The 27,773-nt window shown below is 42.2% G+C and overlaps 2 protein-coding genes across 4 annotated transcripts; both read left to right on the forward strand.

The window, feature by feature from the left end:
- Positions 1–126: 126 nt before the first annotated feature.
- On the forward strand, positions 127–15,540 carry EFCAB14 (EF-hand calcium binding domain 14). Of its 3 annotated transcripts, none has more exons than XM_027683127.1 (11): positions 127–349; positions 1,248–1,396; positions 4,664–4,809; positions 6,663–6,761; positions 8,289–8,399; positions 9,241–9,318; positions 10,211–10,402; positions 11,076–11,156; positions 11,820–11,931; positions 12,736–12,867; positions 13,675–15,540. In XM_027683127.1, the coding sequence occupies exons 1-11, from the start codon at positions 174–176 to the stop codon at positions 13,848–13,850; spliced, it is 1,452 nt and encodes a 483-aa protein (XP_027538928.1). In that variant the 5' UTR covers positions 127–173; the 3' UTR covers positions 13,851–15,540. The 3 variants fall into 3 exon arrangements, with proteins under 3 accessions (XP_027538928.1, XP_027538927.1, XP_027538929.1); XM_027683126.1 differs by having other exon boundaries at positions 129–349; positions 9,238–9,318; XM_027683128.1 differs by lacking the exon at positions 12,736–12,867 and having other exon boundaries at positions 129–349; positions 9,238–9,318.
- A 979-nt stretch (positions 15,541–16,519) lies between these two features.
- ATPAF1 (ATP synthase mitochondrial F1 complex assembly factor 1) lies at positions 16,520–26,003 on the forward strand. Its single transcript, XM_027683158.1, has 9 exons — positions 16,520–16,754; positions 18,169–18,277; positions 18,834–18,884; positions 19,622–19,684; positions 20,747–20,797; positions 22,601–22,648; positions 23,582–23,677; positions 24,237–24,344; positions 25,229–26,003. The coding sequence occupies exons 1-9, from the start codon at positions 16,552–16,554 to the stop codon at positions 25,421–25,423; spliced, it is 924 nt and encodes a 307-aa protein (XP_027538959.1). The 5' UTR covers positions 16,520–16,551; the 3' UTR covers positions 25,424–26,003.
- Positions 26,004–27,773: the final 1,770 nt, after the last annotated feature.

The raw sequence follows: 27,773 nt of genomic DNA on the forward strand, positions 1-27,773 counted from the left end.
AGCCGCCGCGGGGCCGGCGGGGGAGCAACAGCCGCGGCCCCGCGGAGCGCCTGTAGCCGCCGCCGGGCCGCAGGCTGGCGAGCCGGGGCGCGCTGGCGGCGGCGGCGGCGGAGGGGGAGAAGGAGGAGGGAGGCGGGAGCCAGCCGCCGGCCGCGCCGCCGCCCCACAAGAGGATGAAGAAGCGGAAGGAGCTGAACGCCCTCATCGGCCTGGCCGCCGACGGCCGCAGGAAGAAGCCCGCCAAGAAGGGCTCGGGACACCGGCTGCTGCGCACCGAGCCGCCCGCCTCCGACTCCGAGTCCAGCTCCGAGGAGGACGAGTTCGCGGGGGCGCGGGGCCGCTGCGGAAAGTGAGTCCCGGGGGGGCGCGGGGTCCCCGGCCCGGCCCGGTCCTGCTCCGACCTCAGCGGGTCGGGTTGGCAGCTGAGGGTAAAGGGGGTGGGTGAGAGGCTGCCAGGGAACACCCGGAGCTGCACTGAGTGTGTCCGGCCCGACAGGTCGCCTGGCTGGGGGATAGAAGTATCATCGAATCACAGAATGCCCTGGGTTGGAAGGGAACTTAGAGATCATCCGGTTCCAACCCCCTGCCATGGGCAGGAACACCTTCCACTAAACCATCCTCTGGCTGTTTTCTTCTTTTTTGTCGAGTCCTTAGAGCAGCTCGGTATCAGGCGCTGATGTTGTTGAGCTCAGTTCCCCGTGTGTGTTCAGCACGTGGCACAGTCCTGCGAGCTGGCGCAGTGCTGCTTTTCTCACGGACGTGATGTGCTTTTTGCCAATAAATAAGCTTCTCAGTTAAGTGACAGCATTGATAATGGGCCCCTAAGAACACCCGAAAGTAGGCATGTCACAGAGCAACTTGGGCTTTCGCAATTTGGAACGCTCTAGAAGATATTACTTGTCGGAACATTATGGTAATACCCTGTTTTGAAGCGTGTTTTCCAAGCTGTCAAGCAGATGTGCCTGGCATAAGTTTATGTGAGCAGAGCAGGAAATTTTAGTAAGGGAAACCTGACAGCTGCTTTTAAATATGCTAGATGTGCCTCCTGAGGATAAACTGAACAGAGAGTAACCACCCTGACCTCACTTTAGAGCCTTATTTATTCCTGGAAATGCTCTTTTTTAGCTCTTGTCAGCCCAAATGTGTGCTGTTACAATTCTGTCCCTTGCTTTGCTAGAACAGCATTTAAAATAAAATTTCTCTAGGTACTGTTGTATATTCACAGCCTGTTACTTTGTTTCATGCAGGGGAGATTACCTACGATGCTGCAAGTTCTGTTACCCATTATGTGCTTTTGTCATTCTTGCCGCTTGTGTGGTGGCGTGTGTTGGCTTAGTCTGGATGCAGGTGGCTCTCAAGGAGGATCTGGATGCAATAAAGGAGAAGTTTCGAACTAGTAAGTATAAATGTAACCACTATTTCACATTTTCTTTGGGCAGTATGAAGAGCTTTAATTGCTCGGTCAAAGTCTGAAAGTACTGAGTAGATAAACTGCCTCTGAACTTAAGAGTCCTCTGAGCCAAGAACACTTGGAGGCTTGGCAAATCTGAGGTGAATGTTATATATTCTTGCCTGCTCTATATCTTCTGAGGAGCAGGGACACTGGACTAGGTGGGCCTGTAGTTGCTTGTACATACATTTCTAAAATTCCTGACTTCGGTCTTAGGAGTGCTCTCTGCCAAGGAAAGACCCTATTAAAAAAGTCCTGAGCAGCCCTGTCAAGGCAATCTAGGGAATTATGAAAAAAAAAAAATTTAAAAAAATTAAGTCTGGAACGTTTTTAAAGTCATCTGATGCTTGCTATGATGTTACTGCAGTTTGAATGTTGCTTCGATACTATGTTTTCTCTCTGTATCCTCTGAATGTTTTTCTTGCTTGCATTGACCTGTTCTTGTACAACTTTTACATCAGGTTGCACGTGCTTTTAGTTACATCATGTTTAGTACTTTGAAGTATTGGAGTTAATGTGAGGCGTTTTTCTCTTAGGTCTCAGGTTATCCCTGTCCATTTAAGATTTCAATAGAATAACTTCTGTAGTGCTGAGGTGTAAGAAATGGTGAGATTGGCACGTAAAGTGTGCTTTTGGTTCTCTGTACCTCACCTCTGGGCATAAGATATGTTTTGGTGCCTTATTTTAATGGTGTTTAAAATCCTATATATATCAAAAAACGCAAGGATAAGCTAAGGAGCTGTGAGAATGGAGCAGAAGAGAGTGAAGCTTTAAGCATTCAGATAGTCTCTGGCTGCTTCAGGAAAGCTGGATAGCTGTGTTTTACCTGAGAAGCACCACTGTTACTGTGAGTTTTGGGCCACAGCTTTGGTCTGCATCTCAGAGTTTAAGCGCCCAGGACACAAGGATGATCTGATAAGGCTGGTGAAATCAGTTTCAAAATTAGGAGGCTGCTCAGGCTGGAGGTAAGCAAAGGGCTTGTTTTGCTTGTGGTAAAAGAGATGTTGAGGTGTGTGCAGAAATTTTTTGCTGTTGGTGTTTAGGTGTTCCTGTTCAGGTGTGTAACCGCTGTGAGGTGGGGAGTTGTCTGCCAAGGTGGAACAGGCTGGCTGGGTGTGAGAGAAAGAACTGATGATAGATATGCTTTTATGTTAACTGATACTGAACTCTGAAAGTTATCTGTAATTCCTGTCCACCAGTTATGGAGGATACCTTCAGCTCCAGGTGCTGCTTTGTGGCTGTGAGTGTACCCACAGCTCTGCAGTAGCTGTTTTGTGTTCTGGGTCAGCCAGCTCTTCGTGGGCTGCTCTGCTTTAAGGGTGTGCTGGCAGTAAAAATTTTTCAGGAGGACATTTGTTGGCTTTGGTGTAGCTGAGTTTCATCATTCCTGTTTTACACAGACCCCTTTGTTAAAGCAGCTGTTCTCTCTGAGCAGATTGTCTGGCAGTTACAGATGGGCTTGTTTTCTTCTTAATAGCTGACAGAAAAGCTGTATATTTAATACTATGTCTGGTAATAGACATGTCGGATTTCCTTGCCACTGTAATAGCATGCCTAGAAGTTGGATGGGAGCCTCATAATGAGGCACAGCATTTAAAAACAACAATAAAAAAGCAGACAGCAAGAACAACCTGGTCCCAAAAGGCAGCACTGTGCATTGGTAAGATGTGTGGGTGAACAGAAACAAAGGCACGTGATCCATGTGTCATACAGCAAGTTTGGAAAAGGAACATTCCTCCTCTGAATCTTCATCCAGTTTTTTTTTCTCCCCATAAGAATCCCCACGGATTCCTCTGATGATATTTGTTATGTTCTGCCATCCTTTGCACAAACTGAGTCCAGTATGAGTGCTTTTTAAAAACAAGACATCTTTACATCCAGTGTGTTTGGAATAGGAGGAAGTCATGTGGTGTTTCCCTTCACTTGTTAGTAATGATGCTGAGAACGTGTGGTACTTCCTAGCACTGCAAAAAACTGTGGAGTCTCTCTGTACACAGTGAGAGTGGCAAAACAGAAAATAATTTGTCTACAAGAGCCTCTGAAATATCAAGTTCAATGTGAACTGCTTGTGTCAAGTGCACAATTAGCTCTCAGTCTGTTTTGGCTAAAATACGCTTTTCAAGGTCTTATTTAACTGGAAGTGTGATTTGGATCTTTGGTGTTCAGATTACTCTGAACTTAGAAAGTACTTTTAGAACTTGCTTCAAGAGGAGCGAAGGGGTTTTTTGAAGGTGCACAGCTTTCCAGTTGTGTGTGTTTGGGCATGCACTCCACAGGCTTCCCCTTTTGACTGGATGGGTCACGCATGGAAATTTGTTCTGGGAGCTGCCAGCCACATACCACATAGGTCCCACTGTTCCTGGCAGCCTGCTCTCAATGGTGGCAGTTTGCTGTGGAGTGTTTCCAGTGCTGCCTTACAGGGTGGAGGTGTGGATTTTGGGGAACTCTCATCTCCTGCTCAAAACCTTTGCTCATTTGTTTCTCGGGCCGGGGGATTTAGGGTTGCCTAATAGCACTTACAGCTAAACAGCTTAGTCACTGCAGATCTGGAAGGGCTGCATTTCTGAGGCTTTCTTGAACTGCTCTGAGCTGCACGTTTCCCCCTTCCTGTGGTATTAACTGCAGTAATAACTGACTTTATTTCCAAGGACCTTGTTTACTGATTTGTTTACCAACAGGCATTAGTGTATAAGATTATACCTTATTTTTTTCAGTTGTCTCTCTGTCAGACAGAGCAACTGTAATCACGTTAATCTCTTTGGAATTTACTTCATCGTCAGCAGCCCCTTTCAGGCTTGGAAAGGGCACTGAGGTTCATGTCACCTGCCTCCTTTGCTCTGGGACTGTGGGCAGTTCTTATTTGCAGGCCCATTACTATTTCATGCTCCCCTGTGAAGGTAATGCAAAATAACTGCACTAAATAAAGACCTGCTGAGGGCTGCCAGAATGACAGTACTGTGCAAAGTGTTAAATTTAGTACAGTCTCTCTGGGTTCTCTCTGCAGATATTGGTACTCTTAAAACAAAGAAGAGCTGTCACTCTGAACGTCACTGAATCCTGAATTGGCAATAAACCCGTATATAGACACTTATTGCCTTCTTTCACTGCTGTGGATCTTGGTGTTTGTAATTTGTTTTCTGCCTTTCAACACTGTTTACCCAGACATTTTGTTTTGTTTTTTAAACATATTTAATTATTTTTTCATTCTTTTAGTGGAATCTAATCAAAAGACATCATTCCAAGAAATTCCTAAACTGAATGAAGATCTGGTGCAGAACCAAAAGCAGCTAGAACAAATTGAGACTGGAGAACTGGGGCTGAATAAAATTTGGATAAATATCACAGAGATCAGTAAACAGGTGAGAGGGATCAGTACTTGCTTGTAGAAAATAATAAAATATTCCTTTCAATTTTTTTTTCCCAGAAATTAATTTTGAGTGCAGTGCTGAGGTTTTATCTACAGACTGCTGTGACCTTATGCTAAATTTCTGCTTTTAAAGTTAAAATAGAGTGTAAATCTCATTATTAAACAAGCAGAAAACAGCTTGAGCATCCAGCTGGGCTGGAGACTGATCACAAAGAGGAGAAATTGCGTAACTGGTGCAAAAACTTGAGGCAGAATTTAAACCTCAGAACTGTGCAGTTCTTAATTTTCCTGCCAAATAGTTGTGATGTTTATGATGAGAGATTTGACATTTCCAATTTCTGAGAGTGTTTTGTAAGAGTTACCTGGCTCAGTGCAAGCTCCTGTTGCTACAAGTGAAGAACTGGTGAATATAAAATCTGCTGACACACACTGAGACTCTGAGCTGGTGTAAATCTTGGCACTGTTGACACTGCTAGAACTAAGCCACTTACCAGAGAGCTATTTCCTTAATAGAGCTGATCTATTAACTCACCCTTCAAATGAAGCATCTAGCAAGGCTCTTCCTGAAATTTTTGCCCCAGAGGGTAAAGGTTCAGAGCTGCTCACAGTGAATGGTGTCAGGAGGTGTGTGTGGGGAACCCTCCTTGACACGGGTGCTCTGGGTTTAATTTTTAGGAGTACTGAGGTGCTTGCTCAGATTGGTTTTTCTTCAGTCCTGTGTGGTGGTTAAGTGCTTAATAAGTGTATCTGAAAGCTTGATTTGCTTTCTTTGGCATCTGATAATCTGCTTTATCCTTCGTGGAACTTTTAAAACGCTCTTATCTGCACCTGGATGTTAAAGATATTTGCACGTGGTTCTTGCAGGCCCTCAAGTTACTTTGGGGTCTGGTTCAGTCTGAGCCAGATCTTTTGGGGTTCAGAATTTAGTTACTGGGGTTTTTCCCATGAATTTTTGGGATGTGCTGCTGGGAATAATCTCAGCCAATATTTACAGCTGTGGAACTAGAGTCTGCATGCCAGCTGATCTGCATTGACCTAGTGCAAAATTAAAATCTATCTCATTTCCTCAGCTTGCAAAACAACTTTTTCTTTTTTAACCAGAAGAAAGTGGATTTTATCCACTCCACCTTTGTGTTGTCAAATGTGAGAAGAAATTATTTCTCTTCATTTTGACTACTGATTGCTACAAATTGATCTTGACATGAGAGAATTAGTGATGAATGATTAGCGTGCAGTTTTTAATTTATCTGACAACCTCTAGATTGGAATGAATAAGTAATCACGAAGATGCATTAAATAACTTGCTGTCAGGGACAATCAGGTGACAGAAACTGAGCTAACCTGCTGTGCATGGGTTGTCACTGTTCCCCTTCTGCAGCAGAAGGTTTGGGTGATCTGTGCAACTTCTTTGCCCGTCACTTGACTAGAGAAGTTGCGTGACTTCACTGGGTTTTGCCAGGCAGGTTTGATTGCTAAATACAAAAGTGGATGACTGTTTCCTCCATGTAGGGATTTCTTGCACAGTCTTTAAGTCTTTCTTGGGCAACAGCCTCTCTGTAAGAGGATGAGTGTAAAATTGGCAGAGGGTACCTTATTGAAAAGAAAGGGCTTCTATGGCTTTCATTCAGCTTAAAAAAAATTAAATAAAAACTTGCTCTTTTGCAAGAAGCAGAATATTTTAATGTAGCCTAGGCAGGATTTCTGGAGAGAGAGGTTTTTTGTGTGTGTGCATATGTATTTTTGTATTACCTTATGTTTTAATGTTACACATTAGGTCACTAGTATTGGGGAAGGTCAGAATCAGGATTATGTTGCCTAACTCTAAGTATTCCTTTTTGGTTTTAGGTATCACTATTGACCTCAACAGTAAATCATCTCAAAAACAACATAAAGTCTGCTGCTGATCTGATTTCTCTTCCTCTCACAGTAGAGAAACTTCAGAAGGTAAGCACTGTAAATGTAGCTATCACTAAATGTGTTCTGTGCTGCTAATCTGCAGCTGGGCTCTTGGGGACAGCAGTGACAGCAGGAGCTACCTGATTTGTGTGCAAGGAATATTTGCTTCCCTTGTTCTTAAAATTTGATTTCATATTCTTGATATTGTATGGTCCTGTGATAATATATGGCAGGTAAAAAATTTGAAGGCCTTATTTATCCCCTTTGGAGATGCATTTGTTTGTATTATGTTGTCACATCTTTACCTTGGAGCTGATCTTTCTGTTTACTTCAAGTTGCTAATCTTAATATTGTTTAAGACACATGGAAGTGTCTGTCTGTGGTTTTATAACTCTGTTTACAAATAGGTTGTTTGTTTAGCTTTTTTAATTGGAAAGGAAAATGGATTGCTCTCTGTTAATACAATGTCTTACCATGTGCCTTAGCTGAGCATTCTTGACCAAGAACTGTCCTGTTTATTTTGGTAAAAAGAATGGCTTGTTGATACTTGCCAGCTCTTCCATGGCATTTCTGTTTGTTTAGCAATAAACATTTATATTTGGCTAAGGCCTAATGTGAGCTTTGTGGCATTATGGGTTTCCATGTCTCATTTCCTATCCCTACAAAATTAATGTGTAATCAACAAGCTAGTGATATGCAAAGCAATTAAGTGTGGGTTGGCTGATTGGGCTGCCAGGATTTCTTTTTTTCTGGGAGGAGCACAAAGCTGTTTCCTAAGCTTCTTATTTGCTGCTACAGGCATGCTGGGTGTTCATTGTGTCCTAACAGAAGTCTTAAGGCTTGTTATATCAGCAATAGTGTGGCCAGCAGGACCAGGGCAGTGATTGTCCCTCTGTATTCAGCATTGGTGAGGCCAAATCTCAAATCCTTTGTCCAGTTCTGGGCCTCTCACTACCAAGAAAGACATTGAGGTGCTGGAGCGTGTCCAGAGAAGGGCAACAGAGCTGGTGAAGGGTCTGGAGCACAAGTCTGATGAGGAGCAGCTGAGGGAGCTGGGGGGGCTCAACCTGGAGAAAAGAAGGCTCAGGGGGGAGTTTACTGCTCTCTACAATTACCTGAAAGGAGGTTGCAGCAAAGTGTGGGGGGGTTCTCTTACCCCAAGTAACAAGTGATAAAACAAGAGGAAATGGCCTCAAGCTGTGCCAGGGGAGATTTAAATTGGATAATGGGAAAAATTTTTTCACCAAAAGGGTTGTCAAACACTGAAACATGTTGCATTGAGTCGCCTCCCTGGAGGTATTTAGAGTGCATGGATAGGAACTTGGAGTCGTTGTTTAGTGGTGGACTTGACAGTGCTGGTTTAATGGTTGGACTCAATCTTAAGAGGTCCTTTCCAACCTAAGTGATTTGCAGTTTTGAGTGCAAAGAAAGTTGTTAATTCTTCAAGATCACGTGCATATTTTTGTGGCAGTCTGCCTGCAGTTTCACTAACAAAACATTGTGTTTAGCAGATTGGAATTTTGGGACAGTGCAGTTTGAGGAAGGCTGAGATTTCTGTCATCTTCTTTATTGCAGACTGTAGCGACCATAGGTAGCACTCTTACCAGTGTGGCTCACGATGTTGAAAATATACAGACAGCTATTGAAGAATACAAGAAATCCATAGAAATACTTCAGAATGATGTGGTAAGAAAATGTACTGATTTAACACTGTTTTAATGGTTACCTGACTAATATGAAGAAAGCTAAAGAACTGTGTGGAGTTCTCCTTAAGCCTTCAAAATACTTCTGAGGTTTCAGTAGGTTGGCACATTAATTAGCTAATCTTCTAATCCCTGTGTATCATCTATTAAGTGGTACCAAGGATGTTATTTCTCTGTAGCCAGAATTTTTGTTCCCTACTGCGCTTCTTATCCTGCATATTTTTGCTTCCTACTCCTCAGATGTGGAGCCTTGGGAAACTTTGCAGGGTACTGCTTATGGTAACTGCACTGTTGTAGGCTTGAGGATGGTCAGAAAATTGAGATAGAGTTTTTTGGTTGAATTAAAAATGCATATACAGCTGAAATTACTGACTGTCCTTACTGAAAACTACTTGCTGTATTTATACTGACCTCTCACTGGAGGTTAACAAACTGAGCCAATAATTACAGATTTTCAGCTAAACTGCAATACAGCCTTACTTTAATTCTTCCAGATAAAATCTAAATTAGGCACATAATAAAGCTTGATTCAGTCACTGGGTTCTACAAAAACATTGCAGATATGGCAGCGTGTATGGCAGAAAATGTGTATCATAATACTTCATTAAATGGAGAAGAGCTAATTAGTAGTGTTTAATAAAAATAAATTTGGACCTTATGTGTTTGAAAGAGAAAACTCTTATTAGCCTAGTTAAAATACTGCATGCACAACAGACATGAATGACTATAATTGTAGCAAAACATCCTTAGCAACAGTCTGCCAGTTATTAAAAGCTTATTTACAGGCATTTGGTAACATAATTTTCTGCTTCTTTCCTTAGAAGGAATTAAAACAGATGCCTTCACTTCCCTCCACTGTTGTGCCAAGGATTGAGAGAAATCAGACAGAAAATTGCAAAAAGGTATTTTTTTCCCTCGCATAAGGAATTTTGATACAAGTGTCATGGATATGTCACTTACCTGTGTGTTTCACAGTACTGTAATCTGCAAAATGTATGGTTTTTATCAAGCAATATAAATAGCATTCTTCAAAACAAAGCATAAAATAATTTTGCTGTAGTTTGTTCCTGTGTATGTGCAAACAGGAAAGTGCCCTGGTCTAAGAGTATTTTTTTTGTGTGTGTTCTGAGTGAGAAGTAAAAAGACTGAAACTGATATCTGACAGAATGTAGGTGTACTTTGCTAATGTAAATGGAAATGAGTTAAAGGCTCATGGAGTGGGTGTTATGGCAGGTACTTGCCAATCTGAGCAAATTTGGGAGTGGCCTGTATTGAGTCACCTTCAATGTAATGAGGTGTGGAAAGTAGTAATTCATCAACAAAAAAAAGGTTAATGTGTGGGCGTTTAGCTGAATGGGTTGGAAGGGAATGACTGCACTTGCTTACATTTAATACAGTCAATATCTTCCTCAAAAATCAATCTTGTGTATAAATATGCTCAGTATATGTTTTCTGGGGAAAGACAGTTGGTGTGCTTACAAAGCTTGACCTGGAAAATGAGATGAATAGGCTTTCTGTGTCCACTGGCACAGCTGAAGTGATTACATTAGCAACAAATAGGTTGCTAGGGAAGAAGGTTGCAACCCCGGGGAAGGTTGCAACCTGAGGAAGAATCTCAGTTTCGAGCTTTGCAAGTCGGAGTAACTTTCTGGAAACTTCCAGCTGGATGTTTTCATCGGTGTGGGTGGAGAGCCAGCCTGAAGCCTGCCCGGCTAAACTGGGTCAGTCGTGTTGGTAATAGCAGGAGTGCTGCCGAGGCCGAGTGAACTGACACGTGCTGGGTTTATATTTCAGGAAAGCCAGGCACTGCATGCAGCTCTGGAAGAGCTAAATAACACCGTGGTGGGGTACCGAAAGCTGAATGACATCAGGCTTCTAAATGTGGATTCAGCCATTGGCAACCTCAGCCGGAAGGTTACGCTGTTGGAAAACTCTCCCCTTGTTGCGAATAATCTGGACAAAAGAGAGAATTTGTCTACCAGCGTGGTAAGTATTTGATGGCTGAGGTAGTTTTAATATCTTCCTTACACTACAGATACGGCTTTTCAGACCTAACTAAAGAAAATGTCAGAATGAGACCTGAGGTACTGAGGATTTCGTTAGGAAAGGCTGGAATTCGTTCTGTATTTCTGAACAGATAACCAACATTAAGAGTGTCTCTGAAGCAGTATCTCATTTCTTCCCTGCAGATTCTACAGAAAAATGTCCAAAACACTGTGACATTTAAGACTTGGGTGATTGCTTTATGGAGCAGGATTCACAAACTGAACTATGTTTTAGGAATCACTTTGGCATAGGTCTGTTAAGACCACTCAGGACTGGGTGGGATTCTGCATTGTTCAACAGTGCTTATATTCTAAAAAAAAAAAAAAGAAAACAACAAAAAAACCCGTAGATATGTTAATAAATTCTTCCACTGCCTTCTGTATGCCATACTGGGGCCAGTCAGTGAGAATATGTTCTGTATATTTAGCAATAAAGGAAGGTGCTGACGTTGCTGTGGTAAATTACATAACCCATTTTTATAACTTCATGTTTATTCTAGCAGGTATTTGCCCTGGTTTTTTCCTATTTCATGCCTGCCAAATTTGAAGGAAATAAACCCTGTGTAGAAAATAAAAAGCACATGAGTAAACTCTGCTCTGTTCTTTTTCTGCAGGGGAATGATGCAACTACCTCTCTAAAAGTGGAAAGTGAAGATCAACTAGATAGTGAAACTCAGTCGAATACAGAACTGAAGGTAAAGTAAGCAAATACAAATTACACTGGATTAGTAGAGCGTGTAATTGTCTTTCTAATCATGTTTGAAATGAACCTTAATTGAGCAAAGGTCTGCAAAGAATCTGCTCTGATCAAGCTTTTTAAAAGTCCAGACTAGGAGAGCTTACTCAGCCCCTTTTGGGGACAGGGAGTCAATTGAAGAAAAGTTGTAATAGTTTGAAGTCTTGCCATTCTGACTAACATGTGGGACAGTACAGCAGAGCTGCTGTAGTGTCCTTCCATACAGCTGAAAGAATTTTGAGACATTCAATTCATGTATAAATGTTCACTCCAAGTATGTTTGATTGTTTCATATTATGGTTTTTTGGTGTCTTGTCCATTTCTATAGGGAATATAGGAACTAAATGTCAGATTCTTTTGAAATTGGTGTCTACAAAATAGTTGTCTGTTTTTCAGGTTGAGGTACTGATTCTGTTGTATGTGAATTTATTCCTATCATCTTTCCATTGATTTTTGTTTGTTTGTTTGTTTTTGGTTTAAAATCTTGTTTATTATTTTGAACTTGATCAACCTGGATCAGTCACTCAAAATTGCTTGCATATTTTAAATTACTACCTTTCCTGATTGTCTGCCTCTATTGAAGGGGTATTTTTTAAGATTTTTTTTTCCTCTACATATGTAGGAAGCAGGAACTAGAGATTCTCAGGTATCAAAACTAAAAGAGAAGCTTCAGCTGATCAGTGCTCTCACAGGCAAGCCAGAAAATGACAGACCCATTGAGACGACAAAGAATGGTAAGAATGTCTTGTAGTAGTACTTGCTTGTGTAACTCAAAGGATAACTAATGAAGGTGGATAATTTAGACCATTCCTAAAGATTTTGATGAAGGTCATTTCAGTTAAAGTGGTACAGAAAATTGTATATGACTCCAGAAGCTTGAAGGTGATTTTCCATATGTATGGCAGGATTCACATCAGTAGCTTGTGTTTGAAGGCATGCAGCGATTAACTTGGAGAACTTTATACCCAGTAACACTTGGTTTTGCTTGTTGAAAATCTAAGTGTAACATAGAGAAAAGGTCTGTGTCTCTGCTGACTTCAGTTCTGCATTTCTGCTGTATACATCCAGGTAGTGTTGAACATCAGATTTTAAAATACTTCATTACAATAGAACTGTGCTGCTTGTTCATTCCAGGCAGGAGCTTGGAAGTTTAGACCTTGCTGTTGGGGAATATTTATATTGATAAGATGAAAACAACCCAGGGGACCAGATGTAATTTGCTTAATAAAGCTTCCTCAGCACCCTCAGAGTAGGAAGCAGAAAACACTTCCAAGTCATTCTTTGTATGGGAGTTTACAATTACACATCTCCTAGTACAGAATGAAAGATTAAGGCCGTGTTCTAAAATTCTTCTTTCAGTTATTGGTAAAAGGGGACAACACTTCTGTATTCTGAAATAATTTTGCAGCATTCCTATCCCATACAGCATCTGTGTTGCAAAAAAAATATATAAATTCAGTTGTATTGCATTTTTGTTTGGTTTTGCTAACTGTAAGTCTGTGGAATTAGTAAGACTAATAGAAATTGTTTTGTAACAGTTGAAAGTAGTCCAAGTACTACAGCAAAGCCCACAGACCTTTCAAGGCTGACTTCAAGGTCAGCTGATGACAACACAGAGAGTAATGGGCAGCTGAGCCATCTGTCCTTACCAGGAATTTCCAGCATCGAAGGTATGTCCTTTCTAGGGTGACCTTTTTTTCTGAGTATTTCATATAAATGTTTAGGAGATGATAAGTATAAGCATTCTGGGAAAAGTGAGGTCAATTTTTAAAGCTTGACAACTATGGGCTTTAATAAAAAAGTAATTAAAAAAACCCCAACAAAATAACTGAAAGAGTAGCATGTAAAAAGGAAGAAACTGAGATTTAAGCAGGAGTGTGCATTATAAGTGAATTATAATTGTTTTGAGTACAATGAGGAGAGAAGTCAAGGGCAGAATTGGTGGGCTTGAAGGAAAAAGAAGTAGACATGAATGTGTGTGTTCTGTGTCGTTTTTCCTTTCTCTATTTATTTTTTTAAGAGAACACTGCCTGGTCAGATGAATGGTTTCTGGATCTTGCTGTTCAGTCTCTTCAGCTACTGAAAGGGCAACTCTTTGCATCACGAAGTGCATAGACACTTTTCCCTTTATATCATCTGCACTGTTGGTATAGCAACAGTCATTCAGAGCTTGCTTTTGAGGAGGATAACTGCATCTGTATGCAGTTAGTGGTTGTAAAATGGGCTGCTAGTTGTTGCCAGAAATAGGGATTACTTTTTTTCAGATTTAGTGTAATTTAATCCAGAAATGTTCACGCTTTTTTCTCCTAAACTGTTACCAACAGCTTGTGACAACACAGGAGGCAAACTCCACACTCAGGGATGCTGTACTTAATTACTGGGTAGTGAGACAGAGTGCTGTAAAACTGGGAAAGCAGCTTAAAGGATATTCCTGTGTACTTAAAGGAGCTACTTCTCAATCCTTGTTCTTTTTGCAGATCTTCAGAATTTGTTTGAAAAAGCACCTGAAGAGGCTGATGGGAAACTCTCATACGAAGATCTTCAAAAGTTGCTTGGCTCCATAACCCAAGAGTCACAGAGCTTTAAGGAATTTGACACAGATGGAGATGAGAAATACACACTAAAAGAACTGAGATTAGCATTAGGTGTATAGGATATATATTTAGAAATTTGATATTGGTGGATGTTACTGTAGCTAAAGGAAGCTACAGGACGTGAAAAACTACGTCTGCACTTTCCCAGTGTTTTACTGATCTTTGGAGCTAAATTACTGTACACATTGCCACCTCTTTTTTTCATTTGCATTTATTGAAGAGAAATTTACAAGTTTATATGTCCATAGGACATAATATTGGGACTGTGTTAAAATCCAGAAAATTCCCAAACTTGGAAACATTTTCCTCTCATTCTTTCCTTTTCAAAGGAGTTCTTGGTTTTAATTTAAAATGTGTACATACTAAAATAAAACTATGGTTTTATATTTCACTGAAATTTGCCTTAAATTAGAGAGCTGCACTTTATGTAGAGCAGAAGGAAATCTGTCTTGTAAAGATGGGCTGCTTCTGCTTGTAAATATTTGAGATAGAGTAAATTATGCATATTTAAGGGGAAGTTTGTGTCAGGGGCTGTGTTGGTAGTAAGTGGTTTATAATGAGAGACTGAGCCTGAAATGGGTGGTTAAGAGCTTCAGCTGAATTTCTGATTTTGACTAAGTAAATCCACGAATGAGTTTGGCCTCAGTCAGAGGAAAGCAGGAGGGGTAAGTCATGCCCATCGATAGCAGGATGTATTTTTAAAGGGAAGAGCTGAAAGTGTTTTTATATCATAAGCCTACAGGAGCAATTAACCTGCCAAGTGCTTGGGTTTTCACTTCAGCATTCTTTGAGCTTTGCTGTGCTGCATCCAGATTATATTTTGTGAGATGAGCCTGTCTATTTATTTTTTTTAATGAACATATTGAATAGCTTTATCAGATGCTTAAGAGGTAAAAGCCTACAGTGCAGCCTGCTGAGTAGCTCCTGAACAATTCGTGCTTCAGCAATGCACTGCTACACTCCAGGTTGTGGAGCAGGTGGGAAGGCCAAGAGTAGATTTGTGAGCTGTTTCCTGACTATTGGGACCGTGGTCACTTCTTGGTACCTTTATTTTTTGTGTCCTTGCCAAAAGAAGGATGTAAAAAGCAGGGTAGGCACGTGCAATGGCATTGTCATTCTGTACTGAGACCCGGTTTGTAAGTGAGAATTCCTTACTGTAGAGGAACTTAAAGATCTGTTTGTAGTAGTGGATCTAAACACAGAGTATAGTTGTAACCTTCTGGAACATAGAAAAATGACTTTTGAAGAGGGGATTCTCACTTGCAGGCTGTATCAGAGCCAAATTGGGTGATTTTGCTCACGAATATCTCTGAACTTGTTAAGAGTTTTTTGCATGATTAGTGAAGCTGCCCACCTCGCTGAAACATCAGTTTATGTGGAAGTTGGTTTGCAGTTGTTGACTTTTATATAACTTTAGACTGGATGTTTTATCAATAATTGTATTCTGGAAGTATGAATCAGCAAAGGAATGTACAAAATGGAACCCTGTTATCCATTTCCTAGGCTTCTTTCCTGTTGCTCTTCTATCCTGTTCGGGTAATGGTGATGTCACCCAATACCAAAATGCTTTTGATGTGACGTTTGAAAATGCAGTATTTAAAAACAAAACAAAACCAACCAACCTTGGCTTTAGAGAGGGCAAGAAGCAAACACTCACTTCTTGCTGCTTCCCGCGCCCTTTTATACACTACTGTGTAATTCCTTAACCAAATAATAAAAAAAAAGCAATAAAATTTAACCATTCTGATATTTTATTTGTACATACTGTATAATAGCCATATGCCAGAGTTTGCAAAATATTTTTGGAAGTTTTATTTGTACGAAATTTAACTTACCTTAAAATTTAAGGGATTGCGCTACTGCCACGTGAATCTACTAGTGTTTTGTTTTGTTGCGGTCTGCTTTACTTTCAGAAGGCTCTTCAGCAGCAGTGATGAGAACTGTCAGCCAGACATGATGTGTGCTGTTCCACTGCCCGTGTCCTCTGCCTGTGCCCAGGGAGCCGAGCTGGGCAGAGATCGGCGCTGGGACACAGCTGCCCGGGGGTGCTCCTTACCTTGCATGGCGAGAGCGTGCTCGATTGCTACTTGCTGTAGGGTGGACTTGTGCTATCGATTATACAAAATCTGATCACCCCCGAGTACCGTGGTCGCTTTTGTGCTGCAAGCCGGGAGCACCGGTCCCATCCCTGCGAGGTTTCAGCTACGCCACCAACTCTCCATCCCGCGTGCTTCTCAAAGCCCTGACGCCGGGTGTTGGCAGGGTTCCTCTCCCGTGTTTGTTCACGCTGCAGATGGTAGAGGGCACAAAAGCTACGAGTGTAGTCAATACGCTTGTCCGGATCAGCTCCCTGCTGTAACTCGTGCCTGCTGCTGGTGCGGTACCAGAGGGGCGGCCGAGAGCTGGGGGGCAGCACGTCCTAGAGGAAACAGCGATGTTTGAAATCAAAAGAAATGAAGCGGTGAGAGCGAGAACAGCGCGATGCCCTGCTGAGACTCGCTGTCGCGCTGCGGTTCCCGGGTTCGTTTTCGGGCCGTGTTTGCGGTTTTGGGTGACCCCCGCGTACCCTCCCCTGCGCTTACTCACCTGCGGCGGGACGCGTACCCCGCTCCGCTTCGCCGTGTACCGCGACTTTTAATCGATGCCAATAAAAGCTCACTTCTCCCAGCGTGCGGCTGCTGCCGGTTCCTGGCGGGGCGGGGCGGGCTGAGGGCGGCCGGCGGGGCGGGAGCAGCGCGGGGCGGAGCGGGCGGGGCGGCCATGGCGGGGCCGCTGGCCCAGGGCTGGGGGCTCGGGGCGGCCCTGAGGAGCCGCGCCGCGCTCCGGCCGCTCGGGCTGCTGGCACCGCCGGCTCGGGGGGTGCTGGGGCCGGGAACGGGAGCGGGATCGGGATCGGGAGAGGCGGCGCTGGAGGAGAACCCCTTCTACGGGAAGTACCGCCACAAGATCCAGGAGCTGCGGAGGTGCGGGGGGGGAGGCGGCGCTGAGGGAGGGAGGGAAGGGGGCAGCGGGAAGGTGGGCGGGGGAGCTGCTTTGTGGGCAAAGGGGGTGCTGAGGGAGCTGATTTTTTAAAAGAGGGAGGTCCTTATATTTTAGAGTTGCGCCCTCGTGCGGAAATTGATTAGTTTAGGCCTATGGCTGCCTCGAGGTTCACGTGTGGTTGGCACCGAGTCATTTTGGGGGAGGAGGAAAAGGGAGATCAGTGGTGGGGTTGTCCCGGTGTCGTGAATGTCCCACACTGGGACATTAAAATCTGGGGGCGGGGCTCCGACATCCTGGAGGTCCCTCCCAAATCCGGGGGTCTTCCCAACATCCCGGGGTCCCCTAAGGGTGGGGGAACCCCAAAATTTGGGGGAGGAAATGGGGGGTTAACAGTGAGCTTGTTTCAGTGTCCTGAACATCCCGTGGTGGGACATTAAAAACTGGGGGGGTCTGACATCCGGGGGGCTCCTCCCAAAGTCTGTGGGGTCTCCCCGATATCCTGGGCATCTCCTAAGTGTAAGGGAACCCCAAATATTGGGCGGGACACTCCAAAATGAGGGGGGATGGGGGGAATTACCAGTGACAGGGACGTTGTCCATACCCAGGTGGTCTGCTGATGTGCTCAGCTTGGTAATAGGTAGTTTTGCTAACAAAAAAAAAACAAACAGAATTTTAAGTTAAGAACATGAATCAAATACCACAGTAAGCATTTTAAAAGGCCAAATGATGTTCATCACCCAGCACTGCTTTCCACCTTTGGAAACCATTGGAGCAGGCAAAGAGTATTCCAACTTCTAGTCTTCTGTCATACTATAAAGGAAGATTTGAACAGAAAATTAGTAGGTAGAAGCTGGTCTTATTTTGGGTGTAAGTCTATCTGTTGGAAAGGCCCCAGTTAGAACAGCCCGTAGAAGAATCATGGTTTTGAATTATCCTGGTAAAGGTGGGTCACCTTACTTAGCAACAAAAAGAAATGAAGCAAAAGACTTCATAGACTCAGTCGTAGAACTGTGGAATGGCTTAGTTGGAAAGGACCTTAGAGACCACCCAGTTCCAACCCCACTGCTGTGGGCAGGGACACCTCCCACTGGACCAGGTTGCTCAGAGCCCCATCCAACGTGGCCTTGTTGGAATCCAGTGCCAAAAACTGAAATCCAAAGCCTTGGATCATAGGAGATTCAGCAGATACACTGTGCAACAGCTTAGACAGTTTCTTAACACTGTAGTGATTGTCCCTGTTTATTGTCATAATTGAAAACTGAAATGTTTTAGTCTTATGAATTTATGTCCAGTTATGCTCCAAGGAGTTGGACTTGGATGACCCTTATGGGTCCATTCCATCTCAAGATGTTCTGTGGTTCCATTGTGCTGTTAATGGTCCCTTTTCCAATTCAGATCCAGTCCAGATGTGTTTGAATCCCGTATGGAAAAAAGAAGTGAAGTGAAAAAGCAGCCTGTGGGATATTCCAAACAAGGAGAATTTATCAGATGCATGGAAGAAAAGGCAAGGCCAATTTTCTTTGTAAATCACATACATTAAAGCTATAAAGTTATTTATATGGGTTCAGCATAATGTTACAAACTTGCAGTGCTCCAGTTCCTAGGAGCCCTGGAATTTCACTGTGTGGTGGCTAAAAGTATTGTTCTGTATTCCAGTGTATCATTTTGCTGTATTTTAGACTGTAAATTCCCTGCTGATGTCTTAAGTGTTTAATTAGTTCCAGATCAGTTTGACCAGATGGATTGACACAATCTTGCATTTATCATTTTTTAGTGAATGCAAAAAAACTGTGAATTAATATTGGATCCAAAAATGCATAATAGTTTGCTTTTAACTGATCCTTTCTGGCCTTGACATTCATAATTAACATTAAATTATTTATTTCACTTAATCAGTAATTTATTTTATTAAAAATACACCGCAGCAATCTTCAAATATCTTAAACTTGAGCTCCCACTCAGGAGATTTTTGTCAGCAGCCATGTTATGATTGGCAGGGAAGGCAAATAAATGATATTAAGGCATTAGCTATAAAACTAAAGAAGAATGTTTTCTTGTAGGCAGAAGGCTTGGGCACTAAGACATCAAAGGGAGGATTCACAAAGGATAAGGTAAGGGAAACAAACCTAAGTGTTAGGAGGGGACATTGTGGCAAATCAAGGGTGTAGATTAACTTGTATTGCCACAATCAGATCTTCAGCCAAGAACTCCTTGACATAAATCTTGTGTTCCTTATGCTCCATTTGAATGTAAGATTTCAATTTATTATTGGGATCGTGTTCAGTCTTAAAACTCCTGGCACTCTGGGTTTTTATTAACCTGTTTTTTGTTAACCTGTCCTTTCTCTATGACACCCTGGAAGTTCCTGCTCACTGAGGGACCTGTTCTGAACAGTAAATGAAAAGGGTTAAGCTGCTTTTACATCATAGAAATACATTTCCAGTAATCAGCCAGCCCAGGGACAAGAGAATGGTTTTATTCTCTTTCACACTCTTGTGAAACGCACCTTCTGTGTAAATCTGCCAAAAAGCATGTGTTTGAGATGGCTGAAGGCAAAAGGATGCAGCTCCTCTTGCAGCCTCACCAGAGCTCTGCACAACTGGAGCAAAGCATGTGCTGTGTCCTGAAAAAAATCTCTCCTGCCCCAGTGTGTGAATCCACTTCATGGTGTGTTGCTGCTGATGTTTTACTAGTTTGTTTGGCAATTAAGAGGACTAAGTCAAACTGGAAATTGAATTAAGTTCCTGTAGTTTGATTTTGTTCACTGTAGATGCATCCATTAATTCTGGATTCTTACATGAATCAGAGAACTGCCATCATGGCAAATTCTTTATGCTTTCTCTTGCAGACACTTGACTCAATTCTTAATGTTGAGATGGTGAAAGAAAAATCAGCCGAGGAGATAAAACAGGTGATGGATTTAAATTGATTTAAACGGAATAAGTTTTGCTTCACATCTGTGCTTAATAGTAATATACATGTAAGGATGGAAATTTTACTTAGACTGAAAAATAAAACACAGCTATGGATGTATGTTTATAAAAAGCATATTCACATGCATATGAATAGAGGAAGATAAAGTTTTATCCGTCTAGGTAAATCCTCCTAGGGTGTACCTACCTGATAAATAATACATCTATAATGCATCTGGACTTGAGTCAAAAAAACCTGTCACTTGGGAGCCTGTGTACTCAAACTAGAGTTGGTTAGGTTAAGGAGGAGCAGGGTGAGTCTATTTGTTTAAAGAGGAGTATAAATGAAATTATCCTCCCTAATACCTGCTTGGCTTTGTAGTGTATTCCCTTTTATCTAGTTAATAGTCACGTCTGTTGCAGGTTTCTGATATAGCTTGGGTTAAATCTCATATTTTCTTTCCCCTATTTCTGTTTCACTGATCAAAAATTTTGCTGACAATTCTCATGAGTTATGTGGGACTGGGGAAGAGCAACTGAAAAAGTCCCGAACTCTGGACTTTTACCTGTGCTTGTCCATTTATTAGGAACTATGAGTTTTTGTATAGGTATTGCCATCCTGCTGTGGTGGAGAAGGAGATTGTCACCACAGAGGAGCATTATGCAAAGACTTGTCTTCTGTTGAAAATGTTTTGTATGTTCTTTATTAAAAAAAAACCAAACCAAAACCACCAGCACCAGAAAAAACCACCTCTCAAACCCTCTAGAAATCATTAGTGTGATATTTGAGAATAATGTAAGAAGCACTTCTGAAGGTTAATACATCTTGAGCCACCTCTGAGCCCACTGATGATTTCTGTTGCCTGGTTGAAATCTGTCATTTGGTACAAGTGCTCTGCAACCTTTGGAGGAGTGTGTTGCCTTAGCAAGAAAGTCAGTCAGGCTTGATGGAAAAATGACTTCTCAAAGTGCTTACAAAGGTTAGTTGACATTCTAAAGCATTTAATATTACTGCTAGATTCTGGATTTTAACTGTATCTCATCTTCTTGGTTTCCTACAGATTTGGAATCAGTATTTTTCTGCAAAAGATACAGTTTATGCTGTTATTCCTGTAAGTAATTCCCCTGTAGTTATGCATTTGAAAAGCCAGCATGCAAAGCTTTCCTTTCCAATTGTGATTCTGTTGCTTTTAAAAGCAATCATTGAAGGAAAATGAGGTTTCAAGAACAAACTTTCTTTCTGGGCTGAGTGATCTTACCACTCCAAACAAAGTCTTTTGTTTCCAAAAATGTGTGTCCCTTTTTTTTACTCATTTAGAGGAGTCTCAATAAATCAAGTACTTTTTTCTGCATACCTGGCTTGAATTTCCAGGCATTATTTTATTATGAGCATCCAATACTCTTCACGGGGCCCTAGTGTCTATATAGGTAGCATTGGTATTTTTAGAGTTACTTATTTTTTCTCAGAGTTGCTTGTTCCTTTCCCTTCTTCCCTGCAGCACAAACAGCTGATTCAAGGTTAATATGGCAGTTCTAGAGCCCTTGGCTGGTAACTTGCACGTGGATAATCACATGTGGCTTTCTTTCATACATTTACAATTATTGGCAGCACTGTCTTTCTTTGAGATTGCATGGTGTTTCCCGTGATAAGATCATATTTCTTACTCCTGATAACTTTACCAGATGTTAATTGGTCTGTGTTAGGCTGAAGGAGGGTTTTTTTCCGCTTTTGGGATTTCTTTTTATTCTTTTCTTCAGAGTCATTCTGTGATCGAGATCTCTTAAATCTACCTTTTCACAGCTGTTTACAAACTGTGTGTTCCTTGAGATCTTGAAACCTCATTTAGATCTGGGCTCTGATTTGCAATTGTATTTGGCCCTTTGAGCTGCAACTGCAGTCAGTGGGAGGCTGTATCCTAAATGTATGATGTGCTGGATGCTCTGAAAATGGCAGTGTGGGATTTGAAGACAAGCAGCTCTGGGTTTTGGTTTTCCCAACGTGTGGATGTTGTGAAAATAGTTTGACTTGCCCATTTACTGTAGCAGAGGGCCAAAGCCAGGGATTCCAGTTAAGATGATGTAGGTCTTTCATTAGTGGGGCTGGCACTGTTCTTTGGTGCACTGTTCTAAGAGAAGCTTGGAAATTTTTTAAGGCTTCAGATCTCAGGCACATTAGGAAGCAGTTCATGGTGTCATGGGGGGGGAAAAAACCTCTGTCTTTTGCCAGAAGCTTTTTGTTGGCTGGAAGAAAGGCCTTTCATAATTTCTCCAGTGCTCTGAAGTACACACAGAGGAATTGCTTGTTGATGAATGGCATGTGTTTTCTTTCCTGAGCACCTTAGAGTAGGTATTAATATATGGTGCTGGGAAGCAAAAGATTTGGGGAAACACAGAGAACACGTGAATGAGACTGCCAGGTTTCATCAGGGCTGACCAAACATGGTTGTGGTTTTAATATAAATAAGAACTAAGTATATTATTTGAGTGAATATCTTGGCTGCATTTTTATACTGAAGAACAGATGACTGTGATGTAAAATCCACAACTTGGATATGTTGGGATATGTTGTCTTGCTCAACTGTTGACGTTATTTGATGCAATGAAGCAATTACTGAAAGAGGATGTAATGTAAGCCTGAGGCATGGGGCCCCTACCTCCAAGGAATAAAGCTTTGGATCCAAGGAGTTTGCTGCTGCATATTAGGGACAGCATTGTGAAAATGGGATATCAATGACATTTAGGTAACTAAGAACTAAATACAGTTTTCCATGCGCTCATCGTTAGCTGTTCCCACAGTGTGGGGCCTCCTCCAGATGGAAGTTGTACCCTGCAGAGGTTAATGAGGTGATTTTGAACAACTCTGCGTCCACGTTTTGTTTTGTGAAAATTGAATTTCTCTTTCTCCTTCCCCAAAGGCAGAGAAGTTTGATTTAATGTGGAAGAGAGCCCAGAAATGTCCATCGGTACGTATGGCAGAGACTCACAGTGCGTGGTTGTGTAGCTGCAATGTGCTTCTCCTCTCCAAAGCCTAAGTCATAAACTTTTGATTCTCATGTATTCTGATACTTATTGTATCAGTGCAGTTAGTAAAACCCAGGTGTTCAAATACTTGTCTAAGTGTTCAGATAAAGCAATGGCCATTCATATGTATTAAACAGTTTGATCTAGATAGAAGAGATGTAGGGTTGAGGAAACGGGAGCACAGAATCTCCCAGGGAATGGAGACTTTACTGGGTTGATGGATTAGCCCCATATATTTCACTTGCCAAGAGCAAGATCAAATATATCTGGATTCCTGAGCTACTTGGAGATTGGAAAGTTATTTATAGCCTTAAGTGCACTTCTGTACAGTGCACTGGCATTTAGTCAGGTATCCTGCATGTTTTTCTGCCCCCATGTTGTCCTTTCCCTTGGTGTGGGAAAATGAGCAAGTCTGTAGCCTATGGAGCCCAATAGGCTGTGAATCTCCAGAGGGAAAATGCTTGCTGCCTGTTCTGGAACAGTTGGTGAAATTACAGGATTAAATACTCTGAATGTTCGTTACCTTCTGTTTGACCATTTCTGGTGTTAATTTTCTAGGCAGGAACAAAAAGGTCAGAGTTTGAATGTTCTCCACTGTCCTTTCCTTTCCTTTGTGTGTCTCATAAAATACTGATAAAAATATATTCCAACATCTTTGCTAATGAAATAACACTGATAAGGTAATTCTGGTTTATTGTCTGCTTTGAAGTTTGGTTCTTGTTGTCCTGTCACTCCTGGTGGGGCAAAGAAACCATTTTTTCTGTCGTGGTTCTGTCCATAAAGCATTAATGCTGGAGGCCAGTGTGACACAGGCATCATTTTGTTCTATGATAGGGAAAATTGGTTTGGTTTTTTATTTTATCATTTCTTTGCAGTTTCTCTATGCTTTGCCAAGAAAAGAAGGGTATGAGTTCTTTGTGGGGCAATGGTCAGGAACAGAATTACACTTTACTTCCCTGATAAATGTTCAGGTGAGTGTTTGAAATAAAAGATCCGTAAATATACAATATCAGCATATTGCAATACATTGTATTTGCTAAATAGTTTAACCAACAGGTTAACTGGAAAAGAATTATCATGAAAAAAATGCCATTAGTTATGAGTTAATGAGTAAATTAATCACAAGTAAATTAGTGAAGTTATGGGTCTTAAGTGTCTCTAATCTAAATGAGAATGAGGCAGAAGTTCAGTAGTCTCAAAATAGAAGCAAGAGCCAAACTTCTTAGAACTGTTTGTGCAAGCTGCTTAAAATAGCAGTAGATGCTGTAAGATGAAATATCTTTCTCAAAGTTTTGGGTTCTTTTAAATGCAGAATGGTCTTTAGTCAAGAAAAAAGCCCGATCTAATTCTGCAAATCCCTTGTTTTCTGTAAATACCCGGAATAATGAACTTTTAATTCGAACTGACCCTTAAGCCCTGAAAACTGCCTCTGTGGCAGTTAATGCTCAAAGGTTTGTAATCAAGCACCCAAATCTGCAGTAGAGCTGAAGTTCTTTATGGGATACTGACAGGTTTCTTTCTCTCCTGCAGACCCAAGGTGAAACAGCTCCAAGCCAGTTGGTCTTGTACCACTATCCCGAGCTGCAGAAGGAAAAAGGAATAGTACTAATGACAGCAGAAATGGACTCCAAGTTCTTGGTAAGAGAAGTCTGCTCATTGCCTGCCTTCATTTTATGCTGCAACTCCTCCTACAGTTTTGAACTAAAACCAAATTATAGTGAAGTCTTTGAAAGACTCTTTGGCAAAGAATGGTCTTGCTAGATTTCTTTAACCCAGTCTACTCAATGTTAGGGAAAGCTAGAAGGGAATCATCAGTCTTTGGTGATTGCAGCTCACGCATTCCTTTTTTTTTTATTTGGGTATTATAGTTTATTGTTGTAGAAAAAAAAAGCTTCTGTTTTTCACCCATCAACAATTAAAAGTGTTTTGAAGGTTAATACTATATTTGTCAAAGCAGGAGGCCTCCAGAGCTGTGTGTTTGGTTTCTCTGTGCCCGTGTTCTCTGTGTGGGTGCACAGTTAATTGCATATCTGTACTAGCACAGGGCCTGGACTGATGACACTGGGGATTGTAGTGGTGAAACAAGATAACTAAAATATCCCACCTCTAACTGACCTACTTACACCTGTTTGGAAACTGTGAGCAGAGTCATTGGTAATGCTTTTGCCCTGTTGTATGTCAGAGTAAACAATCAATCTTTGGAAGTAGGTCAGCTGTAAGAGGGGAAAGATAGAGACTCGGTGCATCTCCAGTGCCTTAGAGTGGGCAGGGATGAGAAAAGACATATTTGACCTCTGAGGGGCACACACAGCAGGGGAGTAGTTAAAACACACAGTGCTAAAGTGTGTAAGTAGGTCAGGAACAAGAGGGAGGTGGTTTGCTGAGATTTGCTAAAGAAAGGTGACTTGGAATTGAGCCATCTGATGAGTAGGACTGTGGCCTTTCAGCTGCTGAAGTGTTTTTCAACGGGACACTTAAATCCCACAGTGGATGGTAACAGGTTCTTTGTTTTCGCTCTGCAGGGGGTGCACGAAGCCCAGTGCTTGGCCAACCAGGCACAGCTCTTCTATGCCACCGATCGTTCGGAGACCTACGAATTAGTGCAGACCTTCAACCACAGATCTAATGAATTTAAATACATGTCAGTTATAGCAGAGCTTGAGCAAAGTGGACTTGGAAGGGAACTGAGACCTGGTCAGGTTTCTGACAAGTCGTAGAGCCTGAGCTGCGGGTGAAGTGAGCCAGCAGCAGGCAGGAGGGGGTCCTGCATGGGGTGGTCCTGTCTTCTTTGTTTTGCAAATTGGATTTGGCTACAGAAGGGATCTGAAGACATCCTGGGAATGTGACAGTCCAGCCTGTCTGGCACTGATGCAAGATGAGGACTTGTGCCACTTGAATGACAGTAACTAACTGCCAGAATGGAGCCCTGTACTTCAGTGTAACTTTATCAGAAAGAGCCATTTTCCCCGTCCTGTAACTTCTGCTGCCTGCTGGATTTTTGAAATCTGAAATAAAGTGACAGAAAGGGAACTATGTAACGGGCTGTACTGACATCAGGAAAGAGATGACAACCAGTGTTTCTTCTCAGTAAATGCATTTTAAATGCCCTCCATCATTATAATTGCATGGTCCAGTGCTTTTTAATCTGTGTGGAGTTTATACAGGCTTGTCCATCGAGAAGGAAGAATAGGAGCAATGGTGTAAAACAGATGCCTCTTTGTTTCTTTGTGAGGTTTCTTACACAGATGTATACTGTGGCCTGAGTTTTTCTCAGGATTAAAAAACAGAGTGACTATATTTGTTCTGGGAATTTTGTGCTTCTTAATGGATATATTAATTGGATCCTGTTGCTATGTTTCTGTCTTTGACATGCTATTCCTGGGCAGTATGATGATAGGAACATGGGTTTATTTTTTTGTATATTTTTCATAGTGTAGAGGAATTATGGCCTGTTTTACAGACTTAACTTCTCTAAGACTGGCATCTAGTCAGCCAGCTCCACAAATGGTATTTGAAGGGACAGAAAATAGCTCTTGTTCCCATTTCAGGAAAGGCACTATCTGTAATAAAAGCAAGATGGACTGGAGTAGTGACAGAGAGCCACCAACCATGAGCGACAGCTCATGAAAAAAATGTGTTAGCATGAATATGTGGAGCTGCTTTAACACAGCAGTGTTGGTAAGAGCCTGGCTTTACAGACTGTAGCAGGTTTGGGTTTTTAAACCTGCCTTCAACAAAAGAATCCCAAAACATTCGTGCTTTGAGCTTCTCTTGTTTTCATTCCCATCAGAGGCAATCAGCACGTCTGTGGACAAAGACATTGTACAGCAGTGGGACGTGCAGCCTGTGTGTGCATTACCAGCACTGCACAGGGAGAGGAGTAAACACAGGACAGCCAGGAGCTTCCCAGGAGCTACTTCCCATGTCTGCATCAAATCCCTGGCACTAACTTGCACGTAGCACTAATTATTATGTCCAGGCCACACTGCATCCTGCCAACCTGCTGGGGCTGGCAAGCATTCCCTTCTTTGCCAAAGAAAAGGAGGCAAGAAGGGCATGCAGCTTGTCTTTCTGTTTTTTGGGCAGGGCTTGTGTCAGGTTTTCTGTGTTACCCTGAGCCACGACCTGATAGGGAGGTGTGATTAGTTACAAAGGTTTCTTACACCGTTTGCTAGTGTAGTTGTAGGATCCTGTTGCTGTCATTCTATCCTTTCTCAGCCCATTCTTTGGACTACATGACCTTTACAAGGTCCCTTCCAACCCAAACCATTCTCTGATTCTTTGATGCGAACACTTCAGTTAAGCAGTAAATGTAGACAGTATTTTTTATTGTTGGGAGTTTATTTTAGCAGTGACTCGTATACATTGAATGTAAAACTCCTGTCCATCCAGGGAATTATCAGAGGTTTTTAGAAGAGGCACTACAAGCTGCAGAGTGGACACAGAGCCCCGGGGCTGGCTGTGGCTTTGTGCAAACCAGCAGCTGTGCCAGCTTTAAGCCACTAAAAACTCACATAGAATTTGTAAGATTTGATGCACTTAGGATCTGTGTTGAGCCTAAGGGCTGGTGAAAAAATAACACTCTCCGGTAGAGAAGGTAACTGTGGGAATCATGTGCCATACAGCCACTAGAGGGAAGGTTTGTCTCCTTATTCTAAGCTCTGGGCACACACACAGCTTGCCTGAGCCCGCTGCTCAGCTTTGTGAACTCTGAGTGAGTTTTGTGCTGAAAACCACGTGGATGGCCAGGCTGCTCCTGTATGGTCGATAACATGGTGGGCTGCACTGAGTTAGGCCATTGGTTCTGCCAGTCCAGTGTCCTCAATCCTACCTGAGCTGCCCTGGAGAAAGCAAACATCCTGCAATAATTTTCCAGGTTGCTTTACTGATTTCCAGTCATTCATGGGCCAGGGTCTTCCCAAGCTGGATGCGTCTGTTTTTAGTAGCCCTCAAGTGGACATGTTCATGGAGGAGAAGCCCAAGCCTCCTGGTGGCCCCCTGTAAAGTTCAGCCCCTCCATCATCCTGCAACAAGGACTTCATGGCTGAACCAGGTGCTGTAGGAGCC

Source organism: Neopelma chrysocephalum, unplaced genomic scaffold (genome assembly GCF_003984885.1).
Source record: "Neopelma chrysocephalum unplaced genomic scaffold, ASM398488v2 Primary Assembly neopelma1_64, whole genome shotgun sequence".
NCBI lineage: Eukaryota > Metazoa > Chordata > Aves > Passeriformes > Pipridae > Neopelma > Neopelma chrysocephalum.